The sequence below is a fragment of the Podarcis muralis genome, chromosome 1 (assembly GCF_964188315.1).
Source record: "Podarcis muralis chromosome 1, rPodMur119.hap1.1, whole genome shotgun sequence".
Lineage (NCBI taxonomy): Eukaryota > Metazoa > Chordata > Lepidosauria > Squamata > Lacertidae > Podarcis > Podarcis muralis.
Window position 1 is genome coordinate 9556112 of NC_135655.1, and position 17746 is coordinate 9573857.

The 17746-nt window shown below is 46.6% G+C and overlaps 1 protein-coding gene and 1 non-coding gene across 2 annotated transcripts in view; one reads left to right on the plus strand and one right to left on the minus strand.

The window, feature by feature from the left end:
• Positions 1-17746, plus strand: part of PRKCH (protein kinase C eta) — a 115060-nt gene that overhangs the window by 14879 nt on the left and 82435 nt on the right. Inside the window, exon 2 of the mRNA XM_028740062.2 lies at positions 16245-16308. Coding sequence (XP_028595895.1) covers positions 16245-16308 — 64 coding nt within the window. The remainder of the gene's footprint in view (positions 1-16244; positions 16309-17746) is intronic.
• TRNAI-GAU (transfer RNA isoleucine (anticodon GAU)) lies at positions 11044-11117 on the minus strand. The gene has a single exon. It is a non-coding gene; the product is annotated as a tRNA-Ile (tRNA).

Below are 17746 nucleotides of genomic sequence, written 5' to 3' on the forward strand. Positions count from 1 at the left end.
GCTCTCTGAAACCTTTGTTCACACAAGCAAGCAGATACACCTGGGCAGAAATGGTTCGGTTTCCTTGGAGTGACAACAATAGCTTTGTAAGACAGAGAGTGGTCCTCTACGTACAGTTATAACTCGGGTTACAGACGCTTCAGGTTGCGCGTTTTTGTGTTAAGGACACGCCAAAAACCTGGAAGTACTGGAACGGGTTACTTCCGGGTTTTGGCGGTCGCGCATGCACAGAAGCGCTAAATCGTGCTTTGCGCATGTGCAGAAGTGCCAAATTGCAACCCACGCATGCACAAACGCAGCGCTGCGGGCTGCAAACGTGCCTCCCCCACGGATCATGTTCGCAACCCGAGCGTCCACTGTATTGACCACCGAAATAATAAAAATAAGAATAAAAATCAGGAAAAAAGGAGTTAGACAAAATCACTATAAACTGTTGTGGCGATTCAGAGCTTTCATGTGAAATCAAGCTGGATTCGAGTTTGTTGGTGTCTCTGGTAACTTCTCTCTCTTACATCATGGGTGTTGGGCTTATATTATGGATGGATGTTCCATATTCTTTTTTTAAAATCAGTACTATGGCTTGTCATGGCCTTTGCTAGGACAATAAGTTCAAAAGGAAAAATTCAGCTGCAGAGTGGCTTCGTCAAGGAGTTACCCTGATGAAACGTCAGCCTTTAACTGCAGCGCTAGGAGAAACCACAAGTGTCCCAGGTTGGATGCTGTTTCCTTGTTTCTTTATCAGGAATGTCCTAATAATAACGCAACAAGTTTACTAAGTGCTTTATATTATAATGGCTCTGTATGGTAGACCAAACATTACCTTCCCATTAAAGGCGGAACGCTCTGTGTGCTGTCTGAAGTTGTGTGATTTGGTGAGGGTTACTTTACGAGCTCCCAGCTGAATTGAAATTTAAACCAGGAACCTCTTGCACAACCATTCGCCTGTTCTAGCTGCTACACCTGCTCTGCATATTTCAAATACTTATTTTCTTTCTGTAATGCTTATACAAAGACATTTGTGCACCCCTTTCTACAATATCTTATGACGGAAGGGAAACACCCAGGATTACTTTGCCTTGCGATTGTCCATGGTTTCTGTAGGGGAACTTATACAACATACTTCCTGCATTCCACTTTTGTGTGTTCACTTTAAAGGGAAGTTAGAAAGATGAACTAGCAACTGCCTGTGTCTTCCGCCGAAGGAGACCTGTGCCAAATAGAGCAGTGATTTCGGAAGAAGGGCCATCTCTGCGACAAATGGGAATATTTGGATAAGCTGGGGAATTTCCAGAGTCGACAAAATCTAGGCCAGATACAATATGAGCTGGAAACTTTTTTCTTTGGTATTGTTCTGACAATGGGTGTTGTTGACAAAGAATGCTAAAAACAGATTTTATCGCTTCTATAAATTGAAACAGCCAATTTGATGTGGTCCCCCCCCCTTTTTTTTTTGCATAATACACACAAAGAGATGTTTTCTAGATCCATCCTTTGGGGCGGGAGAAGAGAACACCTTGCATCTCTGCATCAAGGCCTCTCTTCCTGGGATTCCCAACTGCAAAGGATGAAACACCCTCTGTGCCACCATGGCAGAACAAGGCGGTTTGTAAATCTCCTTTTTTTAAGAACCTTCCATGTGCTGAGCTTTTAGGTGGTGGGGCTGGCCCATCCATGAGGCAAGTTGAGGTGGCCGCCTCAGGCGGCAGGATCCACAGGAAGAGCAGGCCTGAGCTCCAAGGAACGTTTCTTCTTCTGCCGCTGCTGCAGCTGCAGTGACAGCTGTGACACACTCCCTGTCTCCTTGATAGCCCCTGCCATGCTGCTTCTACATGGTCTTACGGCAAATAGGAGGTGCTGCTGGTCTCCTCCCACTAGCGATCTGGCACCTGGGGCGGTGCGCATGCCCTGCGCCCAGGGGCGGGGCCAGCCACCTGTGGGCGGGGCTAGCCAAGGCAGGACGCTCTGCAGGGCCTCTGAGGAGTCTGCCTACCTCCTCCCACTCAGCCGGCCTACAGCTGAGGGGGAGGCGGTGGGCAGACCATTTGGGGCAGCGCAGAGCTTGCGGGCGCCCAAGCCACTGCGTCACTGCCAGGCCCTGCAGTGAGTGCCGCCTGGCATTTTGTCACCCCCTTAGTGATGACACCCGGGGCAGCCTGCCCCCACCGCACCCCCCTTCCTCTGCCCCTGCCTCTCACCCCTAGGGGCTGCTCCCTGGGGGTTTCCTGGGCTCTGCGCCCACCTGGCATGATTCTGAGCAGGCTACTCCACCTTTTGTTACGGCCTCTGATTTCCACTTCAACTATCGTGTAAGGTTGATTCAATTCCTTCTCCTTGTTCCTGATCTTCACTCACTCCCTTGTTCTCAATGTTAACCTTTATCAGGCTGCCAGTGGCAACTAACTATGACGCCTATTTTCTACCTCCACTGTGGCAGGAGTGTCACAATTGACCATTTTTGCTTGTTACAGGATCCCTAGCCTGCAACAGGTAAGTGAGAGTCGACCCCATCCCCTGCCTGTATGAATTAAGGTTTATTTCCCTCCGGTTTCCATTCCTCATTCCCAGGGTTTCTGTTTATCAGGGAAAGAAGACCCTTGCTCTTACAAGTTGTTAGCAAATAAAGTACGGCTGCCATATGTCTGCAAGACATCGCCGGGATTTGTCCTTCAAAAATGGCGTCTGGGAGGAATTTTCTAATATCGCTTGAAATGTCCAGGAAAACCCAGGCATACGGCAACCCATATCCTATGTGTTGGTTGTCGGGGTTTTTTTGCCAGTTTCCAGAAAAATAGCTCAAGAACTTTGGGCAACTACCCCTCCCCTTTCTTTCTGGATTTTCGCTTTTTGAAATAGAGCAGCCCTTCGAATCCCCGCAGCGGGGTGTGCTCCCGCTGCTCGGTCCCAGCGCCTGCCAACCTAGCAGTTTGAAAGCACCCCCGGGTGCAAGTAGATAAATAGGGACCGCTTACCAGCGGGAAGGTAAACGGCGTTCCGTGTGCTGTGCTGGCTCGCCAGATGCAGCTTGTCACGCTGGCCACGTGACCCGGAAATGTCTCCGGACAGCGCTGGCCCCCGGCCTCTTGAGTGAGATGGGCGCACAACCCTAGAGTCTGTCAAGACTGGCCCGTACAGGCAGGGGTACCTTTACCTTTACCTTTAAAACAGCTTTGTAACTTTGTTTCTGCTCTGGTTGTTTATCCTGGTATCCTTGCGCTCCCTTTTGGCAGAGAAACATCCTTGATTCATGCATCTGGATCAACTTGGCATACACAGCAGGGTTTTGTTTAAAGCTCACAATCCGGTCCCACCCTGAACGGGGCTCATAAGAGGAGGCAGGATGAATCTGAATACCAGCGGCAGGGAACTGCAGGAAGGGAAAGCACTTGTGCTCTAGCTCTGCTGGCGGCCGTCCTGGGTTGTAGTTCATTTGGCCTGATCCTGCTGGCCTACTCTTCTGTGTTCAGAGGGAGAAAGCTGCCCTGGGCAGCAGATGATAAGGGGTAAGGCTGGGAGATACATCCATATATTGCCCAAAACTTTGAAGTCCATATCGTAGTATCAGTTTCATAATTTTAAATCTGGCAATATATCGTGAATCGTGATGTGTGTTTGTGTGCTATGCAAACAACACAATGTGGGGGCGGGGGGCGGGGAGAGACCGTGAAGCCAGCCAATGCTTCTCTTGATCCCTGCAGCCTCTGTTAACTGAATCACAAGTACAGGTGCCGGCAAAAATCACAAGGTCCATCCTTATTTCATACATTGTGATATATCAGTGTATTGTGATATATCATGATATTGAAAAGACAGATATCGCCCAGGGGTGTGGAGAGATCACAGCTAGCTATATGTAACATGGAGCCTGGCCTGGCCTGGCCTCCTGCCCTCAGGTGCGCTGTGCTGTTCGTTTCCTCGTTTCGAAGCGAATTTCAACTGCTTTTGCATGTGGAATTGAAGAACCTGCCATCTTGTCCTTTGCCTCGGGCAGCAAAATGCCTTGGGCCTGGCCTTGTGCAAACACCCTGCGATTGGAATAGTTCTGCATCATGCAACCCTCACCTTTTGCTAAGAATCTGGCACCTCTGCAGGCGTTGACCTGCATGCATAGAGCAGGCGGAATCACTTTTCACACCCTGCAATGCACTCCATGAGACCTGCCTGGGACATGATGGTGATGATGATGATGATGATAATTTATACACCGCCCATGTGATTGGGTTTCCCCAGCCACTCTGGGCGGCTCCCAACAGACTATTAAAAACACAATAAAACATCAAACATTAAAAACTTCCCTAAACAGGTCTGTCTTCAGATGTCTTCTAAAAGTCAGATGGTTGTTTATTTCCTTGACATCTGGTGGGAGGGTTTTCCACAGGGCAGGTGCCACCACCGAGAAGGCCCTCTGCCTGGTTCCCTGTAACCTCACATCTCGCAATGAGGGAACCACCAGAAGGCCCTCAGAGGAGGACCTCAGTGTCTGGGCAGAACGATGGGGGTGGAGACGCTCCCTCAGGTATACTGGGCCAAAGCTGTTTAGGGCTTTCAAGGTTAGCACCAACACATGAGCAGCTTGCTTGCAGGACCACAGAAAGCGCTTGATGATGGATGAAAGATGCAACTTAATGACACCATGTCATGTGCTTCAGAAACTTGAGCTCTAAACAGGGTCAAGTTCAATGTGTTATCATTCATCTATAAAGTCCTGGTCAACTTGGGGTGGTTCTGTCTGCAATATTGCCTTAACCCAATATTGCCTTGTGTTAAACTGCTTTTACCGATAATTTTAGTGCTTTAATTTTTTTTTGTAAACAGACATGAGGATTTTTCCTATCATCAAGCAGTGTATTAAATCAATACATTTAAAGCATGTGGCAAGGAACAGTACCTTACTTCCCAGCACCCTTAACAAACTACAGTTGTTCCCAGAATTCTTGGGAAACGACACATGCTTTAAATGCATGGACACAGTCTATAATAATAATAATAATAATAATAATAATAATAATAATAATAATAATAATAATTTATTATTTATACCCCGCCCATCTGGCTGGGCCTCCCCAGCCACTCTGGGCGGCTTCCATAAAAACCACAAATACAGTAAAGTATCACACGTTAAACACTTCCCTGAACAGGGCTGCCTTAAGATGTCTTCTGAATGTCAGGTAGTTGTTTATCGCTTTGACATCTGCTGGAAGGGCGTTCCACAGGGCGGGCGCCACTACCGAGAAGGCCCTCTGCCTGGTTCCCTGTAGCTTTGCTTCTCGCAATGAGGGAACCGCCAGAAGGCCCTCGGCGCTGGACCTCAGCGTCCGGGCAGAATGATGGGGGTGGAGACGCTCCTTCAGGTATACTGGGCCGAGGCCGTTTAGAGCTTTAAAGGTCAGCACCAACACTTTGAATTGTGCTCGGAAATGTACTGGGAGCCAATGTAGGTCCTTCAAGACCGGTGTTATATGGTCTCGGTGTTATATGTTATATGTTATATGGTGTTATATAGGGGCTATGGGTGGAGTAGTAGAGCTTAGATGGAGGGTTCACCTCCCCCCTTTGCATTTCTCAGTGACCCACCCCATTCTGCATGAGATTTGCTCATTTAAAAGTTGAGGTGGCCCTCTGCTGTGTCCATCCAAGTTACAGTGGTACCTCGGTTACATACGCTTCAGGTTACAGACTCCAGAAATAGTGCTACAGGTTAAGAACTTTGCTTCAGGATAAGAACAGAAATCGTGCTCCGGTGGCTCGGCAGCAGCATTTAGCCCCATTAGCTAAATGGGGCTTCAGGTTAAGAACAGTTTCAGGTTAAGTACGGACCTCCGGAATGAATTAAGTACTTAACCCGAGGTACCACTGTACACTGAATATCTGAACAAACACAAATCTCCCCCTTTGTGAGTTGTGAGTAAGAAAAGTGTCAGCTAACTGGCCCGGTCAGGCAGGATGTAGCACTCGGAGACGTGGTTAACACCCATGTGATTACACAGAGATGTCGCACGGTAACATGAAATGCGCCTGGTCCCAGCCAAGACTACGGAACGTCCACATTCAATGTGGTTGACTGCAAAGGAGGGAGATTTCACTTGATGCTTTGCAGAGAGAGAGAGACACATTTTCTTCTTCTTTTTCTACGCAATTGGAGAAGTGTCTTCTATGAAAGACAAAGGGGCCCAGCACTTGCAGAATTTTTGTTTTATTCATTTCTTAAAACCTATGCACCCCTTGATTGCAAAATAAAATTTAAAAACCCCTCAAAGAGGATAAAACAATAACATCCAGGAAAAACCGCAGCTGTGCTTTAAAGCGTACCAAAGTTAAAATACGGAAACACAGATTAAAATTACGCCACCGGAGCACGATTTCTGTTCTTATCCTGAAGCAAAGTTCTTAACCTGAAGCACCATTTCTGGAGTCTGTAACCTGTAACCATCTGGGTGGGCTTGTCTGAGCAGGAATGTTTTCAGCAGGTGCCACAAAGAGCACAGTGAAGGCACCTCTTGATCTTGAGGCAGGGAGTTCCAAAGTCTAGGCGCTGCTGCACTCAACAACCGAGTTCTCGTGGAATGGGTATTATGTGGCACCTCTCATAGTGCCAATTCCACCGGTTGAAACAGTCGAGGGGAAACGTGCCTTAAGGCTACCTCTTAGAGAAACTAGTCCCAAGTTGTAAAGACCGTTTACATTCTGGGAATCATGGAATTGTAGAGTTGGAAGGGACCCATGGTCATCTAGTCCAACCCCCTGCAATGCAGGAATCTCAGCTAACCCATCCCTGACATATGACCATCCAACATCTGCTTGCAAACCTCCAAGGAAGGAGAGTCTACCACCTTCCAAGGGAGACCATTCCACTGTCAAACAGCTCTTACCGTCAGAAAGTTCTTCTTGATCTTTAGCTGGAAACTCCTTTCTCGTAACTTGAAGCCATGGGTTCGAGTTCTACCCTCTGGAGCAGGAGAAAACAAGCATGCTCCATCTTCCATGTGACAGCCCTTGAGATATTTGAAGATGGCTATCATATCTCCTCTCAGACTCCTCTTTTCCGGGCTAAACATACCCAGCTCCTTCAACCACTCCTCATAAGGCTTGGTTTCCAGACCCTTGATTATCTTGGTCGCCCTCCTCTGCACACCTTCCAGCTTCTCAATCCCTATATACAAAAGACGCTTCCATTGTGTTCCATGCTGTTCTTTTTCTTAAAATAAAAAATAAATAAAAATCCCAGCAGCATGCTTGATATTTCATGTCACAAATTTCCACAGCACTACTAACGTGTGTGGCACTTTTACAGAATAAAGGGAATAATAGAAGCTCTGTCCTCTAAGGAACTTCCAGTCTGAGGCGTCCTGCTCACTGAGAATTTGCTCGATTTGTATGGTGGACTATCGACACATGTTCTTTGAGCAGCTCATAGAATACAAATGACGAAATGCAATATTAAAATGTGGAACGCAGAGAGGAATTCAACATCATGCTTTTCTGACTGCACCTCTGGAACAAGCATTTTGACTTGCCTGGTGAGATTATTCCCCCTTCTCTTCCTCCTGCGTGCTGCTTTGGGGGTTCCCAGAGCCAATTTTGGGTGTGCAAAGGGATGAGGCTACTGGTTGTGGTGGAACCCAGGAAGGCAGAATCACCTATCACCTCAAGTGTGTGGTCACCAATGCTGATGCCCAAATGCTGGTGACGTCCTGACTCGGGCTGTTGGCCTTCATCAGGCTGCTGAAAAATTTCCACATCACTTGGGAAGACAGGCAAAGTAATGCCAGTATACTGGAAGAAGCAAATATCACCCATGTCGAAGCAACAATCCTTCAACGTCAACTTCGTTGGACTGGTCATGTCTTGCAGATGCCTGATTAGCGTCTTCCAAAAGGTCAGCATAAGAGGTTTAAAGACTCTCTCACGGCAAATCTAAGAAAATGTAGTATGTTGTTGTTGTTGTTTAGTTGTTTAGTCATGTCTGACTCTTCGTGACCCCATGGACCAGAGCACGCCAGGCACTCCTGTCTTCCACTGCCTCCCGCAGTTTGGTCAAACTCATGCTCGTAGCTTCGAGAGCACTGTCCAACCATCTCGTCCTCTGTCGTCGCCTTCTCCTTGTGCCCTCCATCTTTCCCAACATCAGGGTCTTTTCCAGGGAGTCTTCTCTTCTCATGAGGTGGCCAAAGTATTGGAGCCTCAGCTTCAACATCTGTCCTTCCAGTGAGCACTCAGGGCTGATTTCCTTCAGAATGGAGAGGTTTGATCTTCTTGCAGTCCATGGGACTCTCAAGAGTCTCCTCCAGCACCATAATTCAAAAGCATCAATTCTTCGGCGATCAGCCTTCTTTATAGTCCAGCTTTCACTTCCATACATCACTACTGGGAAAACCATAGCTTTTACTATACGGACCTTTGTTGGCAATGTGATGTCTAGGAAAATGTAGTATAAACACCCACAACTGGGAAACACTGGCCTGCGAGCGCTCCAGTTGGAGAACAGCCTTTGCCAAAGATGGGCTTTGAAGACGCTCAAACTCAGGACAAAGGGGAGAAACGTGCTAAGAGGAAGGCACACTTGGCAAACCCTCACCGTGATCAACTCCCACCCGGGAACCAATATCCCCACTGTGGAAGGACGTGTGGATCCAGAATTGGCCTCCACAGTCACTTATGGACTCACTGTTAAGACCGTGTTTATGGAAGACAATCTTACTCGGCTACAAGTGATCGCCAAAGAAGAAGAAGGTAAGGCCAGACTCCCTGCAAACTTGGGCAAATTGGTTGTTGACTCTCTGTACAACATTTGGAAAAATAGGGAGCTTTCTTGTCAGGACCACTCTTGAGGTCTTCAGGCAGGGGACATTCTCAGCCCTTCCTGGGAATGCCTGCCACTGAGCTACAACCTTCTGGAAGACTGCAAGTTCCCTGTCCCTGACTCACATGATCTGACACTTCGCTGTACAATTTCCCCCCTGCTCATAGAAAACCAGCACCTCAGGGAGGACTCTAGCTTCAGCACCCCACTGGCACGCTAGCTTTCTACGTGTGAGGACTTTAAATTATGTATGGAAGAGCAGGTTAGCGGAGAGCTTTTGTCCCTGACAGGCTAATTTTCTACATGCAGGGATATCGCTTCGTACGAAGGTGTATTCAGTCATGGCCTTACTCTGAGCAAACGGAGTGCACTTTGTTTCGGTCAGAGGTGAGGAAAATGGCACCTCTTCTTAGAGAGAGGAGGATTGCGAGAATCGGTTCCTCACACACAGGGCCTCTGTGTGTGTTTGAAGAGGCTCTCAGTATAATCTCTGTGTCTGGTATTATTGCTAAAGGCAACAGCTGCTGAATGAGACCCCGTAATAAAAGCCTTGGGGGGGGGGATCTTGCCTTCTGTTCCTTCTGAATAGGTTTCAGGGGCTGATCAAACAGGTTTGTCAGGAGACACAAGTATTTTATATGAATGCTCCAGCTGTCTTTGTAGGGCGAAACTCACCGTGGAAGCTGAGGGCAGACTTTTCTGAGTTACAACTTGAGTCAAAGCAAAATAAGGCGGAGGGGGAAAAGTTCACAGCCTCTTTTTGTCCAGGGCTGGAAGCATGTTGCAAATTCCTAATTAAACAGCTCAGGAGAAGCAGCAAAACTTAAGCAACTAGACAATCGGGTGCCTCCATTTTTCCAGACTTAAAGCTGAGGATGCAGGGGGGCGGGTCGAATTTAGTTCTCACTGAAAGGCAGACCTCCTTGATTGCAGCAGTTTTCATTGACATTGGGCCCCCTGCCCCCAGTTTGAATCAAGATGGCGGACCGAAATCTCACTTTGGCATGACTCGAACTCGTTGCTTCTCGAGATATTGTCACCAAACTTGGCATGAGTGACCCAGAGGTAGACGTTTGGGCGCCAGGTTCCATTTCCAATCAAGATAGCTGACCCAAACATGATTTTGCTGCGACTTTGCTTGATTTTTTTGGCACGGAACTCTGAAATCACACTCTCCGCTTAAAAATCACAATATATTTTGGGTTTCCAAAATTCCTCGGCGTCGGCAGGCTCTCCCCACTTAGTGTATTATATCAGGGAAAACTGCATGACAGAAGTCGTTTATTAGGAAGAATTGCATATAAACTTGCTTATATTGGGAGAACCCCAGCCATGAATTTTCATTAGGACTTTGAACAAATAAAATTTGCAAACTGACCTGGAACATCAATAAACTGAGGAAAACAAAAATGGACACATTTAACCAGCCCTGCTTCTAGCTCTGAAACCTGACGGTCTGCTGCTTTTGCAAGACTCCCGTTTCCTCTAGTACATGCAAGGCTCCTTGCAGTCTAGTGCGACCACTTATGCGTCGCCAAAAAAGAGGTAATGCATCTTTGGGAAAAAATGCTTGTTCATATTTCACCTATCTTTGTATTCTAGAAAACTTTCTCTCTCTCTCTCGCAAGGTCACCGCACATTTCTAAGAATCCTGGAGACAGTTGTTTGTTAAAAGGATGCTGGAAGTTGCAGCTCTGTTGGAGGGAAACTACATTTTCCAGGAGTTTTTTTTTGGGTGGAGACATGCGCTTTAATTGTATGTTGTGGATGTGAGCACGGTGCAAATGAAAGCTTAGTTTGCCGTCTTTCTCCTCCCCTTCTCATCACAGCAGTGAAATTTCTTTTGTCGGGGAAAAAAGAAGCCAAGCTTCATTTTCCCACATCAACCGGTCGTACCTGCTCTACCACTTCACTGAGTGCCTTGTTTGGTTGTCAGTGTGTTGCCCTGTTTTCTCAGTGTAAGGTGTGTGTGTGTGTGTGTGTGTGTGTGTGTGTGTGTGTGTGATGCTTTGAAACCCTCTACTGGTGATGACTAATCTGCAGCCAGTTTCTGTTACGTATGGGAGATGGGCCAATTTAAAAGATCCCTCTGCGTTTCGGTCTTGCAACTTATTTCTCCTTTGGGTTTTTAAGGGGCGTCCTTGGGAGATGGAGGAGGCAGAATACATAAAATCATAGAATTGTTGAGTTGGAAGGGATCCTGAGGGTCATCCAGCCCAACCCCCTGCAATGCAGGAATATGCAGTTGTCCCATACAGGGTTCGAACCTGCAACCTTGGCATTATCAGTACCACGCTCTAATCAGCTGAGCTATCCAGGCATGCAGGTTTGATCCCTGGCATTTCTGATTAAAAGGATCAGGTAGCAGGTGGTGTGAACGCAGGAAAAGGACTTGTGTCAGCCTGCCAGCCTCGTGACCCTCCAGATACAACAACAACAACAGCAACAACAAAAGGCACCCTGGGTGCCTTGAATGCTGGTCAGAGGTGCCGCGGCCAACACTGGCCTCTGTCCCTCTTTTCTTCTCTGATGCCCTCTTGCTTCTCTGACTCCCAAAGGCTTGCGCAGCTGTTTTTTTTTATTAAATAAATTTTATTACTATTTTCCACACAACAACAACACGAAAAATATCGAAAAATAACAATACACAACACACAAAAACCAACATTCGAAAAACTAAAAAAGCAACAACAACTAAAAAACCCCCAAACAAATCCATATCTTACAAGTTAATATTATAAACACTAAAACAACAACAATAAAAACATTGACTTGCACCAATCCCACAGCACCTCCTTTATCTCTCATTGTGTCTTCCTGTTTCCCTTATCATCTCGATCCTAATATCTAGATATAAATCCCTCTTTCTTATCCTTTCACTTCACAAGGTTATTCCAGACTCAGCCAGATTTTTGTCCTTGAACCTTTTGAGGTATTCATTTAGGCACTCCCATTCTTTTTTTACTTCACTCTTTGGTTTTTGTCTTATTATGTCTGTCGATTTGGCTAATTCTAAGTATTCTTGCAGAGCCGTTTGTTGCAGCAGCCCTGGCTACAAGCTCTCCAGGCGAATGGTGCCTCTGGGGCTGGCCAGGGGGGTGCTGGGTGCCAGGAGCTGAGGCGGCCTTGGAGCAAGCAAGCAAGCAAGCAGGCGAGGGAGCCCAGCCAGCCAGTCTGCCAGCCCTTGCTGTTGGGAATGGACAGACAGGATCAGGTAGCAGGTGGTGTGAACGCAGGAAAAGGAAGGGGAAGTGTGAGGAGGCACCTCTCTCTGGGACAGTTCAGAGACCAGTGGCTGCCCGGAGGACTCCCAAGGAGAGCGGAGAGGAGAAGAGGCTGAGGGAACACTCCACAAGGGAGGGTGTTTGAAAAGGGGTGAGGGGCTGCCAGCTCTGCAGGCAAGGGGGGGTGGCATCACTGGGCTCCTGAGCCCCACAGGAGGGCTGCAGAAAGAGTGTACTTGGTCGAGGGACTCAAAAAGGTTGAAAACCTCTGGTTTATTCAATGCTGGACTGACCCAGAGTAGATGCATTGAAATTAATGGGCTGAAGTTAGGACAAATGAAATATACTCGGAGTCGAGAGTGGATTTCATGCTCTTTATTCAGCTCATAGTGGTGAGGAGGAATAGAAGTTCTCCCAGAATGTCTGCTTTATATGCATTATTTCCACAATGGGCCCCACATGATTGGCTAATTCCCAGATTCTCCTGTAGGCCAATCAGGTTGCAGATTCACTTCCACCTGGAGCTGGATTGGGTGGCTCCTGCAGACGAATTAGACTGTTGCATTCTGGATCCTATTGTTCTAGCACAGGGGTCTGCAACCCACGGCTCTGGAGCCACATGTGGCTCTTTTACATCTTTGCCGCGACTCCGGGGCGGATACTAGAGAGGGGAGGAGGTGCATTGTGCGCCCCAACACTCCTCACTGTGGCGGGCGCTGTACTGGCTGTGACGTCGCATGGGGGCGGTGCGTGCGTTAGTCACGCACCGTCCCGACGTCACCTTCCCGCCCGCTGTCAGATCGTGGCTCCGGAGATATCTTTGTTTTAAATGTTGCAATGGTTTTGTGGCTCCCAGTTGTTGTTTTTTCTTCGGAAACGGGTCCAAGTGGCTCTTTTTGTCTTAAAGGTTCAGACCCCTGTTCTAGGACCAATCAGACTGCTGCATATTGAATCCTATTGTTCTAGGACCAATCAGATTGCCACATTTTGGATCCTATTCAACTCAGTACATAACAACAAAGCAGCTTCCTCTGTGCAGCTTAGTAGTACAGAGGACATGACTTGCTGTAAGGCGTTGAACCGGGCATTCTGGCAGCAAGGCAACAGCTTGTTATTTACTGCATTTGCTAAGCATGCTGAGATTCTTGCATTGAAGGTGGTTGGACTATTTGATCCTCAGGGTCCCTTCCAACTCTGTAATTGGATTTGAAGAGTTTGGATTTGAAATCCCGCTTTATCACTACCCGAAGGAGTCTCAAAGCGGCTAACATTCTCTTTTCCCTTCCTCCCCCTCAACAAACACTCTGTGAGGTGAGTGGGGCTGAGAGACTTCAAAGAAGTGTGACCAGCCCAAGGTCACCCAGCAGCTGCATATGGAGGAGCGGGGAATCGAACCCAGTTCACCAGATTACGAGTCTACCGCTCTTAACCACTACACCATGAGTGAGAGAGAATTCTGCCCACTTTTGCTCTCACCCTACATGCCACTAGTGTCAGCCCCTGTCCATCACTGATATGCATTCCTCAACAGATCACCCTTGTGGGAGTGTAGTCCTCGTCAGAAAAAAAATATGTCCCCAACCCCTGTCTTATAAGTTTGACCTTAAACCATCTCCTGAGACAGCCGAACGTCTGTACAGGAGCCTCAGAAAAATGGCATATTTCCCTCCATGCTAAACTTAAGAGCGAATGGGCAGAGTTGTTTGGGTTGGGTGCTTTTCCTCGTTATGTTTTTTTAAAATTGTGGCTTGTTAAAACGAAACACTTATTTTGGGTCTGCTTGCAAGTCAGGGCACGAGGACAGGCTGTGGGAAGAGGCTGAGTCATCCCTCCAGAGAACTTTATTTTCAGAATCTTTCAACTGTTGCGAATATTGCATGCAGCGTGAGGCTTATGTTTACATTTATCAGCTGTGATTAAAAAAACAAATTAACCGGGAGCTTTTTATAGATAGCACGCGATGGGGTGACTTGAACTTTGCAGATCTCAGCAGAATCGCACTAAAAAGAAAGCTAAAGAAAAATTTCCACAGATTATTGACCTGTATTTTGCTCAAATAAGAGCTAAAAACAAATGGAGTCTCTGTAAAGACCTGTGGGAAATAAGCTAATGGTTTTATTTAAAACAGGGGTGAGCAGAAACTGGATTTGCTGGGTCCGTTTTTTTAAAAAACCTAGAACCTCAAGTTCCATCAGCAGAATCCTGATGTAAGATGTTGGCTGGGAAACAGAATTAATTGCCTGTTACTAGTGCTTGGAATGCCCATTTTAAAAAGGAACTAGGTGTAGTTCAAGTTTGTCCTGTTCAAAAATGAATTCGTTCTGGTTCCAGTTAGTTTCTAAAAGTTCAGTCTTGGCAATCTCAACCCCCCTCCCAGCATTCAGATTGTTACAAACTGCTGTGTCAGTTTCAGAAAGTAAATCAGGGACCACACACAAGTAATACAGTGTATGACAGTCAAGGATATCAACAGGTGAAGCTTTCATCATAATCATATTTTCATGCTAAAAAAGGGTTAACCTGTTTAATTTGGGCCATCCACACAAGGTGTCATTTGCTTTATTCCTGTGCTTCTTGCTGCAAGCTGTTCCTTTTGGAAGAGAGCAACTCTCTTCCTCAGGGAAGATACAGGAAATGCCTCACATTCCTGCCTTCTGTTGCTTAGCAACAGTGATTTAGTGACTAAGCATCCTTAGCAAAAGTAGCACCTCCCAAGCTGCCTAATAGGTGTTAGAAGGTTGCCTCCACGCTTTACTTTCTAACTTCCTTTATAGATGACCTATTTATTTATTTATTTGCTTGTTTGCTTTGTTCCTTTGTTTAAAGTAAAAGCTATGAGTCTGGGGGCCCTGCTGGGGTGCAAGTAAGGAGGAAATGATTGTGAAAATGACCAGGAATTGTTCAAAGGTGAACCTGATTCTCCTTTAGTTCACCCAGCCAAATTCAGAATTTTTTGAGCTTCAAAGCAGTGCCTATTAGACACCTGCTGTACAGCTATTGCCTATCATTATTCCCTCTGTTTCTAGAGTTCAGGCTGTGAGTGTTAACTGGCTTATGTAGCCAAAATAGCACCATCCATGCCCAGGTAGATGGCCATCCAACCAGTGCTTATAAATCTCCAAGGAAGGAGAGTCCACCGCCTCCCAAAGGAGACCATTCCACTGTTGAACAGCTCTTACTGTCAGAAGGTTCTCCCTGATATTTAGTTGTAATGTATGTTGCGCATGCAGCCTTAGTTACAGACTCTGTTAAGCTAGGGCACTTCCTGAAATAAACAGTAAAGGTAAAGGGACCCCTGACCATTAGGTCCAGTCGTGACTGACTTTGGGGTTGCGGTGCTCATCTCACTTTATTGGCCGAGGGAGCCGGCGTACAGCTTCCAGGTCATGTGGCCAGCATGACTAAGCCACTTCTGGCGAACCAGAGCAGTGCACGGAAATGCCGTTTACCTTCCCACCGGAGCGGTACCTATTCATCTACTTGCACTTTGACATGCTTTCGAACTGCTAGGTTGGCAGGAGCTGGGACCGAGCAATGGGAGCTCACCCCGTTGCGGGGATTCGAACCGCCGACCTTCTGATCGGCAAGTCCTAGGCTCTGTGGTTTAAACCACAGCGCCATACATGAACAGAAATGCTGCTCTCTTGATTCCCCCCCCTTCTTCTCTGAATTTTGTGCTGGGTCTCTCTATGCCAAAATATGTTCGAAAGTACCTGTGTATTTGTGAAACCGTGCAAAATTCGTTGCAAAAATTGTACAGGATGCAAAATTGCGTAGAAAAATCTACTTATTGGGAGAAACGCAGACAATTTCCGCTGAGTCAACTTGGAAAACAAGAGAAACTGAAATGGATTGATTTGTCCACCCTCCAATTAGCACTAAATTTGGTCTGGAAAAACAAAAGCCCTGATCTTAACTGGTGGCAGGGAGCTGAAAGCGACGGCCTAGTTCGTTCCTATAATGTGATCACTGAGATTTTCACAGTGGGGGGAAAAGCAGGCTACAAATATTGGAAATAAACCAATAAATTGGGAGTGAGGAGGACCATATGCACTACTCTGAGCGCACTTGGGAAAAAGTAGTATATAAAGTGAAATGCAATAAATAGATATCTTTTAGCATTATAGTAGGGGACCGTTCCTGCCTTTGGGCAGCTTCCATTCAATAAATTAATTTAAAAATGATGATGATGATAATGATGATAAATTCTCCTTCTTTTAAAGGTGGACCTGGAACCAGAAGGGAAAGTGTTTGTAGCAATAACTCTCTCAGGAAGCTTTACTGAAGGTAAGAGGAACACCATTCCCCCCTTTACCTCCCCGTTATATTTTTAGAGCTTACACATAACAAACCATTAGCCTCTAGTTGCTGCAGTCAAGAGTCTCCTGTGGCCACTGAGCAGAACGTAAGGATGTCATAATTGCCCGGGGTTCACATAGCTTAAGCATCCTTGTCGGAATAACAGCAGGAGATACCTGGATGGGAGCAAAGATCTCCTTTAACAAGCTCCAGCTACAGAGCGAGTTTGAAGGGCACATCTGAGCCCTGGTGCTGTTTTTTTTATTTTAAAGAGGAGATTCAAAAGGGGGGAACTGAAGATGGAATGTAGATGCACTAGCAAAGGAGAGGGTGCGTAATCCTTTCAATCCTGGCGTCTCTCATGCCTTGGGCTGGATCTGGGGCCTGGAACAAGTCCTCTGCGAGGAAAATTAAGAACAGTTTGGTCTCTTTTTTAAAAATCATTTTTATTAAGTTTTCCATTTTTTTCAATATTAAAGGTAAAGGTACCCCTGCCCGTACGGGCCAGTCTTGACAGACTCTAGGGTTGTGTGCCCATCTCACTCAAGAGGCCGGGGGCCAGCGCTGTCCGGAGACACTTCCGGGTCACGTGGCCAGCGTGACAAAGCTGCATCTGGCGAGCCAGAGCCGCACACGGAAACGCCGTTTACCTTCCCGCTAGAAAGCGGTCCCTATTTATCTACTTGCACCCGGGGGTGCTTTCGAACTGCTTTCAATATTACATCATAACAAATAACATGATTCACAATTCCAAAATTTCCCCATTCCCCTCGGACTTCCCTCAACCGCCTCCTCTGGTTTATTTCAAAATAATATCATTTCCTGCATATTTCCTTTTTTCACTCCTTTTTTAAAAATATATATTTTAACTTATAAATTATATAATTTTTTTGCTAATTGTAAATGATTGTTCAAAACCTGCTAATGAGTCCAGTTCTTTGCATTGATTCTTTACGTAGGCCGAAAATGGTTCCCAGTCTTTCTTAAAGGATTTTTTTGTCCTTATTTCGAAGTCTTTCGGTTTTGCCATTTTGGTGTATTCCCTAAGTTTTTCTTGCCATTCTTCTTTGGTTGGTATTTTATCACATTTCCACCTTTGTGCCAGTAGCCCATTGGCAGTTTGCAGTGCCTGGCTGATGAACCCTAAGGGGGGGGGATGGCTCTCTTGACAGAATTAAGGTTGCCCGCTCCTGCTGGAAGCATGCATATTGGCGATGGCGTGTTTGAACTGTGCTTTGAATGCTCTGAAGCAGCCTTGTGCAACCTGGAGCCCTTGGGATGTTGTGGACGGGAGCTGAAGTTCAAAACGTCTGGGGATGCCAAGTTGCTCTAAAGCACTGAGGTTCCTTGGTGAATTTATAGCGAAGGTGAGATTTGAATGAGGATCTTCCCAAAACACACTCCTTTCGCTGCCATGCTAATCTAG